The sequence below is a fragment of the Eretmochelys imbricata genome, chromosome 2 (genome assembly GCF_965152235.1).
Source record: "Eretmochelys imbricata isolate rEreImb1 chromosome 2, rEreImb1.hap1, whole genome shotgun sequence".
Lineage (NCBI taxonomy): Eukaryota > Metazoa > Chordata > Testudines > Cheloniidae > Eretmochelys > Eretmochelys imbricata.
Window position 1 is genome coordinate 170017123 of NC_135573.1, and position 14784 is coordinate 170031906.

Sequence of the window (14784 nt, forward strand, 5' to 3'; positions counted from 1 at the left end):
TTACAAAACCCATCTTGACTCTTCCCCAACGAATTGTGTTCATCTTTGTGTCTGATAATTCTGTTCTCTTCTATATTGTCAACAAATTTGCCTGGTACTGAAGTTAGATTTACTGGCCTACAATTGCCAGGATCACCTCTGGAGCCTTTTTAAAAATTGGTATCACATTAATTATCCTCCAGTCATCTGGTACAAAAGTTGATTTAAATGATAGCTTACTTACCACAGTTAGTAGTTCTGCAATTTCATATTTGAGCTCTTTCAGAGCTCTTGAGTGAATACCATCTGGTCCTGGTGATTTATTATAGTTTAATTTATCAGTTTGTTTCAAAACCTCCTCTAGTGGTACCTCAATCTGGGACAGTTCCTCAGATTTGTCACCTAAAAAGAACGGTTCAGGTACGGGAATCTCCCTCAGATCCTCTGTAGTAAAGGCTGATGCAAAGAATTCATTTATTTTCTCTGCGATGGCCTTATTTTCGTTGAGTGCTTCTTTAGCATCTCAATTGCCCAGTGGCCCCACTGATTGTATAACAGGATTCCTGATTCTGATATACTTAAAATGTTTTTGCTGTTAATTTTTGTATCTTTTGCTGATTACTCGTCAAATTCTTTTTTGGCCTGCCTAATTCTTTTACACTTGACTTGCCAGAGTTTATGCTCCTTTCTATTTTCCAATGCCTTTTTGCCTCTAACCACTTCTTTTACTTGGTTGTTTAGCCAGGGTGGCAGTTTTTTCATCCTCTTATTATAATTTTTAATTTGGGGGTATACATTTAATGTGAGCCTCTATTATGGTGTGTTTTTCTAAAGTTTCCAGGCAGCTTTCAGGAATTTCACTTTTTATTTCTGTTTAACTAACGTCCTCATTTTTGTGTTGTTCCCCTTTCTGAAATTAAATGCTACCATGATGGGCTGCTTTGTTGTTATCCTCCGACAAGGATGTTAAATATACTTATATTATGGTGTTTATTACCAAGCAGTTTAGCTAAATTCACCTCTTGGACCAGATCCTGTGCTCCACTTTGGACTAAATCAAGCATTGCCTCTCCTCTTGTGGGTTCCAGGACTAGCTGCTCCAAGAAACAGTTATTAATGGTGTCAAGAAATTTTATCTCTTTTATCCTGAGGTGAAATGTACCCAGTCAACATGGGGATAGTTGAAATCCCCCATTATTATTGAGGTTTTATTATTTTTATAGCCTCTCTAATCTCCCTGAGCATTTCACAGTCACCATCAACATCCTGGTCAGGTGATTGTCAGTAAATCCCTATTGCTATATTCTTATTATTCAAGCATGGAATTTCTAACCATAGAGATTCTATGGCACAATTTTGTTCACTTAAATTTTTTTTACTACATTTGACTCTACGCTTTCTTTCACATGTAGTACCACTCCCCGACCAGCACAACCTAGTCTGTCATTCTTATAGATCTTGTACCCTGGTATTCCTGTGTCCCACTGATTATCATAATTCCACCAAGATTCCTGATACCTATTATATCAATATCCCCATTTAATACCAGGCATTCAAGTTCACCCATCTTAGTATTTAGACTTCTAGCAGTACTTACAAAGTTAGTCACTTTTTAGTAGTCTTCCTTCATGTGATGCAACTGAATGGAAATCCTTTTCATGTGATGTTTCTTATCACATACTGCCGTAATTTATCATCTGCCAGCCTTTCCTCCTTACTAGGATATAGAGAATCCCCTTAATAGATCCTCCCCTCTGAACCAGGTGCTCATCTGCATCTGTCGGCTTTCCCCCAGCCTTCATTTAAAAACTCCTCTATGACCTTTTTAATGTTACATGCCAGCCGTCTGGCTCTGTTTAGTTTAGGTGGAGACCAATCTTCCTGTGTAGACACCTCCTTTTCCAAAAAGTTCCCATCAGACTCGGCCCACCCGTCAGCACCCAGGCAACCCAGCTGCTTTGGCCTTGGCACCCCGCCCCCCCCAGTTTGTACAAAGGTTCCAGTGCCCCAGGCTCCTTCCCACCCCTCCAGTCAAGGTGGAGGAGGAAGGACTGAAAGGGGAATAAAGGCAGCTTGGAGGGGGCAGGGATTGTTAGTGGGTTGTAGATTGTTGTAATAAGCCTTAAATCCATACCAAGCAAGCTAATATCTCCAGCCAGTCACTCACGTACCACGGACTACACTCCGAGGAGAAAGTCCGGGCTATATCTCTTAACACGCTCCAAACCGCCTTCACCAGACAAGGACAGTCCACCACAGAAGTACATTGCCTCATGCAACAGGCCACCCAACTACCCCAAGAAAACCTGCTTCAATACAGAAATCAAACCCGCTCCCCCGTTGTCACCTACCACTCCACACTGGAACCTGTACAGGGTATTATTAAACAATTACAACCCATACTCGATGGGAACCACATCCTGAGCGGAACCTTTCCTGAACTTGTTCGTCAAGCCTTCACAGACACACCTCCTGCCTTGTCAAGCTCATCATAAGAAACAACGTCCCCATAGACCACTAAACACCAACTCAAAGCAGCAACGGACCCTGCAGAGCAACAGATGCAAAATCTGAAGACATATCTCCCCTACTACAATGATCAGCACCCCCCCCATGACACATCTTTCAAGATCCATGGGTCCTCACATACCTATCACAACATGTGGTGTATCTCCTCCAGTGCGCTAATGGCCCCTAACAACAATGATGTGGTTGAAACTGGACAATCACGATGCTCTTGAATAAACTCACCCAGGAAAGTGATAAAAGACAAAAACACCATATCACCTGTGGATGAACACTTTTTACAAAGTGATCACTCTATATCTGACCTCTCAGTCCTCATTCTCAAAGGAAACCTGCACACCTTCAAAAGATGAGCCTCGGAGCTTGAATTCATCACTTTGTTAGATACTAAAAATCATGGGCTGAATAGAGACACTGGATTTCTGGCTTATTACAGCAATATGTAACCCACTTACACCCCGCCACCCTCATACTGCTGTTTTTTTCCCTTGCCCTTCCTTCCCCCGCTATGACTAGAGGGATGTTAATGGGCCTACTTCCATAGGTGCCGACTCCGGGGCTGGAGCACCCACAGAAAAAAAATAATGGGTGCTCAACCTCCAGCAGCCACAGCTATTTGGAGCCCCCCCCCCCCCCCCATCAGCTGTTTGGCGGCTGTGGGAGGCACTTTGGGGAGGACAGAAAGTAGTGAGCTGCTGGTGGGGGCTTTGCGGGAGGGGGTGAAGTGGGGGTGGTGGGAAGAGGTGGAGCAAGGGTGGTGGGACAGAGCAAGGGTGGGAAGAGGCTTAGCATGGACAGAGCCTTGGAGGAAGAGGCAGAGTGGGTGGGGCAGGGCCTTGGGGAGGAGCAGGGCTGGAGCACCTCCAGGGAAAAATAGAAGTCAGCGCCTGTGGCCACGTCACCTTGAATGGTCCCTTGAAATATGTATTTACTACTTAGGCTAAACAATCTATTTCACCTTATAGTTAGCTGTGACAGTGAGTACGTTTCCCAGACTGAAAGAAGAGCTGTGTAAGCTCAGAATCTCTCCCTCTCTCTCTCGCTTGCTCTCTCTCTCGCCTACAGACCCTGATGCAATAAAAGCTACCTTACCCACCTAGTTTCAGTAAGCTCAGGTCTACACTATGCACTTTGGTATAACTACGTCCCTCAGGGATGTAAAAATGCATGCCCCTGAGCAATGTAGTTATATCGACCAGAGCCTCCTGTGTAGACAGTGCTATGTTGGTGAGAGAGCTTCTCGCAGCGCACCAGGCGGGCAGCACGGCCACCAGCGCCGGCGTGGCGGACGGGTGGAAGGTGCAGCCTCTAGTCCCAGACCGCCAGGTGGGTGGGTGGTGCAAGCATTGGCTCCAGCTGTCCAGAGTCCCTGGCCGCAGGCGGGTCGTCGTCGTCCATCCATCTGTCCCCCCCCGCACCCAACCCCCTACTAGTCCGGCCTCAGAGGAAGAGCCACAGAGCGCTGGGAAGCAGGAGGAGGCCTGAGGGAGGAGTGTGAGTGGGGCCATGCACGACTGTTTGTGGTGGCTCAGCCTCCCCCGGCCTTTGATACCCACACCCATGGCTACCACCTCTCACGGAAGTGGCGTTATTAAGCTGCTGGGCGAGCTGTCTCCTCTCGGCTTAGAGCATCTTCATTAGATGCTCCAGTGCAGCTACTCCAATGCAAGTTTGTAGTGTAGATCTGCCCCCAGCCTACTCTAGGTGCATTTTGACTGAGCAAGCAACCCTTCACACAGTTCCTGAAGCTCTAATTGAAATATGAAAGAGCTCAGAGGGCAACTTTTCAGTTTGTAAAGGGTTCTGGGCCTTTGAAGAGCTTGTAAATTAGGGTGTGGTTAAGCAGGGCTGCTGCCTGCTTTGCAGGGTTTGTTGGCTCATTCTCATGCACTTAGGAAGTTAGCAGCATGTGTTTTCAGAAGCGCAAGCTCTTGGTATAGTCCTCTTAATGTGCATGGAGTAGGGTGTTCTAGTTGTGGTTATGGAATTTACTGGCATTGTTGTGGCTAATTTTTTACAAGCCAGCAAAGAGTCAAAGGCTTGGTGAGGGAAAGAAACTTCCTTTTTAATGTCCTTTTTCCAACCCAACATTTTTAATTAAAAATTTATAAAATTCCTTACAAAAAAATGCACCTAAGACAACCTTATGGGTGCACATTTGAGTATTAAAGCATCAGGCAACAACACAAGATTGCATGTGTAACTATAACTCTCTCCTTTATGTGTATGCATTGTGGTAGTCATTAAATCAGTGGGCCCCAAACTTTTCACGCTCGTGCTCCACCCCAAACCCCCCCGCCACAGTGCTGCTGGGCCATGGTACACCTCCGCTCCCGGCCACAACTCATTAATTTTGCAGGGTGGGGGGAGAATCATTGATGATTGTGAGATTGGGGACAGCAGTGCCAGGACACTGCTGAACTCCAAATTTATCATTCAGGTCAGAAATGGGGTTGTCCTCTTAAAGGGCAGAGGCTTCGTCATCTGTGGGCACCTCTCCAGCTGACCTTTCAGGAGGAAGCAGCCTTCATCTATTTTTCTATGAGCTTCTGTTTAGGTTCTTATACCATGCCCATTACCATGGTCTGTGTGTGCCTTCAGCAACGTGACTAGCCTGTGTTACCCTGTGGTTCCTTCCCCAGTCCACTCCCCCGGGGGAAAGTTGTGTGTGGATTTGATGATTGTTTGATGTGTTCGGAGCTTTTATTAGTGAAAACAGGGTCCAAGGAGTGCATTTTGCTCTAGGAAAGGAAAGTGGTGAGATTTGAGGTAGTCCTTAGTTCTTGCTGGCATCTCGGACCAGCCCCAGAGAGAGCTCTGCTCCCTGCACAAACAAACTTTGCAGCGGACTCTTCTATTGTGGAAGCGAAGCAGAGCTGATGCTGTTGATCTTTCGGTCCCTCCACTTTGCTACCCCTCCAAAGTCTACTATGAGACACAGCTGCCGATACCCCTCCAGGTAAGTGATGCACAGGCAACATTGCCTAACACTTAGCAGAGCCCAGTATTAGGAGGAGACTTGTGCTTGCTTTGGACTTTGGGGGTTAAAACAAGAGTGGGGGGAAATTCACTGCTGTACTAAAGCCAAGCCACTTTGGGGTGGGGCATGGCTGAGAGGCGGTCTGACTGGAGCAGACTTGGGTGCCTGTGATTCCCTGCCGCTGCAAACCTAGCAAAGCTATGGCAGCAGAAGGCACAAGTTAGGGCAGCCCCAGGGCTGGCATAGAGTCTTTCTTGGCCTGGAGCAGCAGCAAAACAGGGGAGATGCAAGCAGCATATTCTCCATCTCTGCATTGACTCTACTCCTGGGGCAGCGATCAATCTAGCTAACGCCTGGCAAATGCAAAGTCTATAAGGCAAAACAAATAAGATTTTCTGTTAAGCCAGCTTCTCCACCCCCATCAAACCTAAAGCCTTTTCCAAGGAACTGCAGAGGATTTTATGCTGAGCTCCTCTACCGTTGGGTCTTGAGACAAGGTTATCGTCTCCTCTCTAGCCTGTTTCTAAGTGTAAAGTAGATTTGCATGGTTCCCCTTCCACTTTTGGCAGTGGATAAAGTAGATTGAAACCAGATCTCACTGCACCATTCACTCAGGGGGTGGGAAGTGCTGCTCCCAGCAGCCATGGAGCTGCAGAACGGGAGCATGACATTCGGTGCAGGAAGCATTTCACTGTCAATCCTGCAGGTCCCTGTACTGTTTCAAACACACTCACGCTGCCTCGCTGCATGCTTTGGTCAGGGAATGTATCCAGCTGTCCTATCCAGGAAGTTTTATAATAACTTACATTTTGGGCTTTCAGTTCGCTCAGGCCAAAGGTACAAGAAGATATTGAAAAAGAGAGAAAGAAAAGCCCAACAAGAAAAATGGATTGCCCTTAAGGAGACAGAACTTTAGGAAAAGACAAGATTGGACTGCAGGATACATCTAATCTGGAAAAAGTCCCCTGGAGTGGGGCAAATATTCTGAGCTTCTTTCATTGTCTGGGCTATGACAAGGATAGGGAGGAAAGAGAGCAATTACCCACCCTCCTTATTGAGAACCTTTTTTGCTTCCCCAGGGGTGAGGGTGGAATCCTTAAGGAGTGATTTTTTTCCCCCTGTATCCTACTCCCTCTTGAGGCTTGCTGCTTTCATCACATGCCAGCAAACAGCACAAGGGGCCTGTGACCTCTTTGCAAGCTGATACCTGCTTTCAACTATACTGCCCACCATGCTTGTCCGCTGAGAGCAGATTGCAGTTTCACTCCTGCTCCACTGAACGGATTCCATTCTGACTCTACAGCTTAGAGTTACAGTACAGTATATCTCTGAAAGCAACAAGCCAGCAGTGTCCAAAGGAAATTATTTAATAGCTCATCTTAAATAACATGACAATGTCAGCATGTGAACAATTTACCTGTTAAAGGTTGTACAATATTTCCTGTTATTTTTACAATATATCCAGTGCATATGTTTGGAAAATATAAACTAATATTCTCCTGTCAGTGTTTCACTATATATTCCAGAGTCAATATTCCTTAAAAGGCAAAAAACAAAACAGATTGACATTGAAACAGAGGTGGAAAAGCAACATGCTATACAAACGAAATGCGTTTTTAATAAGTTCCTAACCCTGTTCTTTTCTAACAGCTTTTTTCTAAAAAATTCAGCTTTACAGCTGCAATCTATAAATACATAATACAAAATGCAAGTTTTACATGCCATTTCCCTCTGATATTTAGTATTATTCCAACTGAAGTTTAACTAGCAGTGTTCTTCTAGAATAGAAAAATGCATATCTTTAAGAGCAATAATATTATGTATTTACATATAAAGTTATGAAGTGTTTGAGAATATAAATTAACAACACAGACACAAAAAATAAATTTACTGTGAAATAAATAATTCAGTGGGTTTACATACCATAGCATCTGTAGAGTACAAAAGCAGTTCATTATAATATATATATATATATATATATATATATATATATATATAATATTCAGGTTATGGGGCCCAATTCTGCAATCACTTAGACATGTGTGACTAGTCCCGCTGAATTCAATGGTATGCCTTGTGGGAGTGAGCACTACCAACAGTGGGTCTGCTCATATGCTTAAAGTTGACACATATTTAAGTACCTTGGTGAATTGGGCATAAATGATGGCAGGATCAGGCCCTGCAACAGTCTTCGTATGAGCAAATGGAAATGCTGTCATGTGTTTGGTCTTATTCTTGTGAGCTGAGATACTGTTGGCATTCAGGGTCGCCTTTCAACTCAGGAGATCCAGGAATTCTTTTCCCACTCCTTGGATAGACACACCAACATCCAGCAGGCTCTCCAGCCAGCGAAGTTTCACACTAGGATGATTGGGGCGGGGAAAAAATGACACGATGAAACTAAATGCATATTTGGAAATCGCAAGAACTAGAAAACAGGAAGCTGCACTGCACAGACTTTTTGTATTATCACACCCTATTCTTACAGAACCTCTCACCCTCCTCACTCATGGCTTAGGTTTTAGAAACCATATAGCAACTGGGCCTGTGACCCCAATTGAACTATGCTGGGTGCAATCTTGCAGCCTACTGGTATTTAAAGCAGTTTGCAAAATTCGGCTTGCTGACTTCCCAATGGACAGTCATACATTTCTCCTGGGGGAGGGGGAGCGAAGGCAGAGTGTAGAAGCTGGGAGTAAGAACATTGATGCAGGGGCTTGATTCTCACTCCACTGAAGTAAGTGGGAGTTTGGACGTTGATTTCAGATGGTGCGCCTAAGACAACCGCATGTCACTGTGTGTTAGAATAGAGCAAGAGCGGGGGATTGGTTGTGGGGGTGCGAGGGAAGGATGAAATCAGGAATGCAAACAGTGGAGACTGTGGGTGTGGTGTAAATTTAAGGGACCTCGAATGGACTGGTAAATTTTTTTGACAGTTTTTCAAGGTTATATTAAATCATGACAGATCATCCAGAATTTGGAGATTCATGCTAGTCTTAGCCATGAAAAGGCAGATATGGACCAAGCAGGTATGAATGGAGTTTAGCCTAAAGTCTGAATTCCTTCCACGTTAGATTAATCTGGACTCTTATTATCTGAATATAGTGTTGTGATTCTTCTAAAAAGGGGAGGAACTTAACCCATGTACATGATCATGCATACAAGACTTCTGTGAACCTGATATAATAGCCAAAGTTTGTAGATTGTTCTTAATATTCATTTGTAATACCTTTCATAATAGCTTCTTCAGATTAACTATTCTGTTTATAGGTTTTAGAGGGGAAGCCGTGTTAGTCTGTATCAGCAAAAAGAATGAGGAGTACTTGTGGCACCTTCGAGACTAACAAAAATTTGTTAGTCTCTAAGGTGCCACAAGTACTCCTTGTTCTTTATACTGTTTATGAATCTGAACAGTAATATCTTCCATATACAATGTATACAGCTGTATTTTGTGTTCTGTTCTTAGAAGGATAATCTCATCTCAAAATATGGAGGATAGAATCCTGACCTGATGTCCATGGGGCCTAATGTCACCCACAGTGCATAGATTTCCTTCCTTCTACGTAGCCCTTACTACACAATCACCATGCTGACTACAAAGCATATTGTGAATGTAGATCGGTTACGAATGCCATAACGGATTAGGAGCACAGAGTTGGAACTTGTTTAAGGATAGGCAGGAGGTTAAAGTACTTTGGAAGGGCTCAGTACTGCATCTGTTTTATGTATAAAAAGAGGACTTCAGCCTCCTTTTCTGCCAATCTGAGCATTAAGATCACACATAAAGAGAAAAAAGAAAAGAAACCCAATTTGCTCCAAATCTGAAAACTCAATATTCTTATTTTCACGATCAATTCATATAGCCACTGAAAACTCTGAGTTTGGAAATGGGTGATTGTAATGGAAAGGTGGCTGTAACTGACCACTAGTCACAGTAGTGTGAGTGGGCAATAAAAACAAAAGTACCTGTTTGCTGTGATAAAATCCATTCTTGTTGCAGTTTGGTAAATAGAATTTGTATAGGTCTTCTCCAGTTCTCTGTTGAGCTTTAGCTAATTTATCCAGTGCCCTGTAGAGATCTTTCTGGCAAGGTCCCTGAAAGAATATTTATATATGTAATATAAATGCTGACTTAAAAAAAAATCCATAAAAATCAGCATAAAGTCAACTAAGAGATGAAGCTGCAATTTGGGCCTGAATTTTTCCTTTGGATATATTGCCTGCAGTTTCCATTTGTGTCACTAGGAACCAAAATGGAATATTCAAGGGGATTTAGCCCTTTGTCTTTTAGTCATTAGGGTTATTTTCTGCCCCAAAACGTGAGGATTTATGTTCCTAAATTCCCATGCATTCCCCTTACTAAATAATCATGTTAATGGTTAGACACTATTGGCCATATCATCAGCTGGTATAAATCAGGATAGCCCTGTTGATTTCAAAGAAGGATCTGAGGATCTGGCTTTACATTTTTTAGGCATGTACGTTTCCTGTGTTATTTTTAATGTACACAGAATAGACTTTTTGCAAAAACGTATACCCTAATGTTTGTTGCCCTCTGTATGTACTGTATTGACATCGCAGGAGTAGATTGCAAATTCAGTCAAATGAATCATTATTCCTGATACATGCACAAAACATAATAAAATGTTACATTTTCAATGATTCTTACTTAACAATTCCTTTCTGGTATTTATTTTTGCAAATAATTATAATACAGTTAAACAATTGGACATGGCTGTCAACCAATCCTTAAAATGTACTGGACAGTAATTTTATAGCAAAGGATCATGTCACATCCGTAATAACAACAAAATCCAGAAAGTGTAAAATTGAGGGTAACACTCTCTGTAATTCTCACTGTTGTTTAAAAAATTAAAAGCATAACTGTACGAACAAAGAACTGAACAATAGCCTACATGTTTTATGTTGAATAATGGTAAATAGGGGTGCTATGATCAAACTAATATTTTTACTTTAACAAAACAAAAATAACCTTAGTGTGTGATCCTGAAAAACTTCACACAATGGAACCCTCATGTAAGCACTTCTGGCCCCAATTCAGGAAAGCACTTAAGAAAACAAACATAAAGCTTAACTTTAAGCTCTGAAGTCAATGGGACTTAAACAGAATGCATAAAGCTAAGCATGTGCTTAAATGCTCTCCTGAATAGCAGCAGACTAAGCATGTGCTTCTGTGCTCCTTTGAACTGGGGCCTGTACAAGTAAGGACTACTACTGTAAGGGTTGCAGGATTGGGTCCATATTACCTCTCTATCTAGTTTAGCTCCATCCACATTATACAAATACTCTGGATGACGCCTCCGAACTTCTATTCTTTGGTGCCCTCAAGTGGTGCTTTAAATTACTGATATACACACCATGCTGAATTTTAGTAGTCTGGCAGTGTCAAATGTAAAAATGAATCATTATTATCAGCCTTCCTAAATGTTTTATGTGCACCTGTTTAATACTATTTTATTGTGATCGTAAATAGGCAAATATATGTGGTTTTAGCTAGTATCTCATTCTCAGTGTCTGGACTTTCTGGGCACTGGAGAGCTATGACATAATCAGGTATTTATCATGGGATAAAATTTACCTCTGTGTAGGGGCTTAAGTGATAGGCAAATTAGAAGTAAATGCAAAAGGTGTCTATCACTTAAGCACCTGACCAAGACATTCCAAAGGAAAAGGGCTGTTGGCTGGTTGCACAAAATAATGTGAAGTCAATGGAGCCACTAGTCTCATATGAACATTTCATTCTGAATTGCAAATCAAAAGTTTATTAATAAAATGCTACTTGAAAGCTTGTAGGAGAACCCACCTGCTCCTTCCATTTCTTTAGTTCGGTGATCCTCTTTGCTTTCATGTTTTCATAAGCACTGATGGCGTTCCAAGGCAGAGACTTGTCCTGGCCAATGGGAAACAGTTGATAGTTGAACTGCTGATCCTGTGCTATTTCAGTAATTTCTGGAGGTGCATCCTCAGGTTCCAGAGAGTCTATATGGGAACAACAGTACCATTAAGGTAATAATCTAGGATACAGTAATCTTCTGCATTTATTTCACCAAACCAATCGAATGAGTCTAAGAAAAGCCCGTTAATTCTAGTAGCTCACCTAGGAGTTATACTTGTGTATCGCAGCAAAATAAACTCCTGTCATAAATTTGTGTCAGCACAAATATGGCAGAGAGTCTTTCATGAGCCAATTATTTTGTTACCATTTAGGATGCAAACTACTAGAAACGAATGATCTCACCCAACAGTGGTATGCAGTGCAGGTGGTGGGCTAAACTACAGGACACTCAAATCGAAATTGTAACCAATTTGGAGCCTTCAGTAGTGTGAGGAGGTGTGGTTTTCAATTTTGAAAGGGATGGCCCCAAACATGTACTCATGATATGTTTCAGTGAGTTCCAGGGCCTAGCTAAAACATCAACGAAATAATTCATACAGATAGGCAACAGAACTGGCCAACATGTAGTAGATCAAATAAACAGGGACTAGCCCAAACAATGAAGCACTCAGGCCCTGGTTCAGCAAGGTACCTGTACCTAACTTTAAGAACATGAACAGTTCCACTGAAATCAACAGAGGCTGTTAACACTAATTGAGACTACTCATATGGTTAAAGTTAGGCACATGCTTAAGTATCTTATTGGATCAGGGTCTTAAACAGTAAAAAAACAACTGAAAAAAAATAGCACTAAGTACTTTTCCTGTGATAATATTTTGGGCAAACTGGGGGGCGGGGGGAGAGAGGGGGAAGAGTGTAAAATCACCAGGATTTCAATCACAAAAATTGCTGAAATTCTGCAATACTATCCAAATGCATCTCTCCTTGTAACACTTGAGCAACTGTAAGTGGTTTTGCCCCCGGTGCAAAAATTTTATATCCACTACCATCTAACCATTTGTTACGGTTCAAATCAAGTTTTTCCATGCGTTTCTGATCTGGTCAGCTATGACCATTTAACACTAAACAAGCAAAAATCAATAGATTCCTCTGAATCCCTTTCCAAGGAGGTATAGCGGATTCTGACTCTTGCACAACCTATGTTTTGGTTTCTCCCTTGTCCTGCCTTCTCACCTTAATAGCGTGTCTGATGTGTCTCAGGGAGAGTGGGAAAATTTTGCTAGAAAAAATTGCCGATTCTTCCCCCACCCCTGTTTCGCATCTACATTTTTTACTTTTCTAAATTTTCCAACCAGCTCAACCAGAGCGGATCATCGTCAATGCCCCCTCCTTCAGTGGTGCTGGAACTAGGGGCACTGCCTCACTCCCCTGGTTTGAAGTAGTAATGACAAACACCAAATCTATGGTTTCCACCAGCAGCACCCCTGCTCTCCTTCTGTCACTGCTTGTTCCATGCACCCTGTTCCCACAGTTTTATCAACAGCGGATAGGCTTGAGTTCTGTATAGCACCTGCCATAAGAAGGCTGGCATAACACCTGCAGTATACGTAGGGAGACACAGTATGGATATGTTATGCCAATAAAATAAAAACCAGCAGGATCTTATTAAAGGGAAAAAGGCAAAATACCACATTTATTGTGAATATAGAAAGAATCATAGTAAGCTGTTAGTTATAGCTATAACATTCCATTCAATCTCATATTTATTCACATATTCATTCGTACACACACACACACACAGGCTCTGCAAGGTTGTTATCATAGTCACCAGCCTTAGAGTTGCTCATGCCAAGCCACTGGCCAGGTGGCCTGGACATGAGGAGGGAGCAGGGCCTTGTCAGATGCTCATCTGATGCTCCTGGAAGTTGGTTTGCAGAATCAGACCCCAAAGTTCTCACTTTCTAGAGTCCGTTTTTATAGGAATTTCTTCCTATGCCAGTCTATGGGAATTGCTTCATCATGCTGTTGCTGAATCATTCAGCAGATGGCACATTCCTGACGGCTCCGTGCTGCCAGATGTTATCTTGTTCTTTGGTTCTCCCATTCTTGAGGCTGTTGGGTGGATTCCAGTCTGCCCTCTGGGTGGGGGGTGGGGGGGGTCCTCTGGTTATTTCCACTTGACACCTTTTTCAGCCGATGGACACTGGATTCTTAGGCTGGCACTTCCCTGATCATTCAGTTATTATCCACACCAAGCATCCATCCACATACATCCTCTATCTCTATTTTAATCACAATCGTTAACAAAGCAAGATGAATACAACAAAAGGACAAAAGGGCAGGGAGTCTCTGGGTGCTGTTTCTGTTGTTACAGAGTATTGCTTTGAGTCTCTCTCTGTGTGTGAATTGCTTTGAGAACAGACTCTGTCTTAGAATGTACTAATGCAATTAGCAGCTTGCAAGTTTCACACACAGAGGGAGAGAAACAGTACCAAAAACCAAGAGACCTCTTAATTAGTAATACCCTGGAATTTAAACTCTGGAGAATCAAACTCATTTGTGATTTTAATACAGAACTTCTTTAATATGATCCAACAGATATACCTGCAGCCTCTGCCATCCGCATCCCTTCTGCATCTGCTGTTGGCAGGCATGCCCCTTGCCCATGGGTCAGGGCAAACAGGGGTCTGAGCTCCCCTGGCCGCACCTGGCAGCTGAGCCCGTGGCCACAGCGCGCTGTGTACACCCCGCAGGCCTCCCCCAGCTGGAGGGCACAGGTCTGGCAGCAGCCACAGCCCGGCTGATGGGCCCTCTCCGGGCAGCCGGCAGCCACCGGCGGGCACAGCGCCAGCTTCTCCGCCGTGCACGGGGCACAGTGCAGCGGCTGGAGGGCGGCCCCCGGGGCGAGGCGTGGGCCGAGGAGCAGCAGCCAGCAGCCGCAGATCAGAGCCCTTCTGCTGGTCATGGTGGTGAGGAGCCAGGCCCGCTACACCCAGTGGCGCGGGCTGCAGAGGCAGGTGACTCACGGGCGAGCCCAAGCCCGGCCCTTTATATCCTGCTTCGCTTGCTTATTAATCTTTAACCCCAGGTTAGCTATTATCTGAGCGGGAGGGTTGGAGAAGCATCCTGTCATTGGTAGTTCGGACCCCCTGCCCCTCTCGCCCCCATGCAGGTCTCTCCCCCGTTCAATAAAGATATAAATGTAAAAAGGAGGGAGGGGGGGAAACCTCTTGACACAGAAGCAGCTGACCTAATAGCTCCAGAGCAATGAAGGAGGGGGGAAAAACACAAAACCCCTTGTTTAATTTTCGTCATGTGGCTGTAGGTTACGAGGATACAGACATACCAAGCGAGAGGCCCCGAAGGCAATAAAACTATCAGGATCCGGTGACTACTGAACGCATGCACGTAGGAGCTCATGTCATTAACCTGTTTGGAAGGA

General features: G+C 43.7%; 1 protein-coding gene across 1 annotated transcript; it reads right to left on the reverse strand.

Annotated features, from left to right (window-relative positions):
* Positions 1-7714: 7714 nt before the first annotated feature.
* Positions 7715-14307, reverse strand: IGFBP1 (insulin like growth factor binding protein 1). Its single transcript, XM_077809214.1, has 4 exons — positions 13947-14307; positions 11310-11485; positions 9452-9580; positions 7715-7846 (listed from the first exon to the last, which is right to left on the reverse strand). The coding sequence occupies exons 1-4, from the start codon at positions 14305-14307 to the stop codon at positions 7715-7717; spliced, it is 798 nt and encodes a 265-aa protein (XP_077665340.1).
* Between the last annotated feature and the right edge of the window lie 477 nt (positions 14308-14784).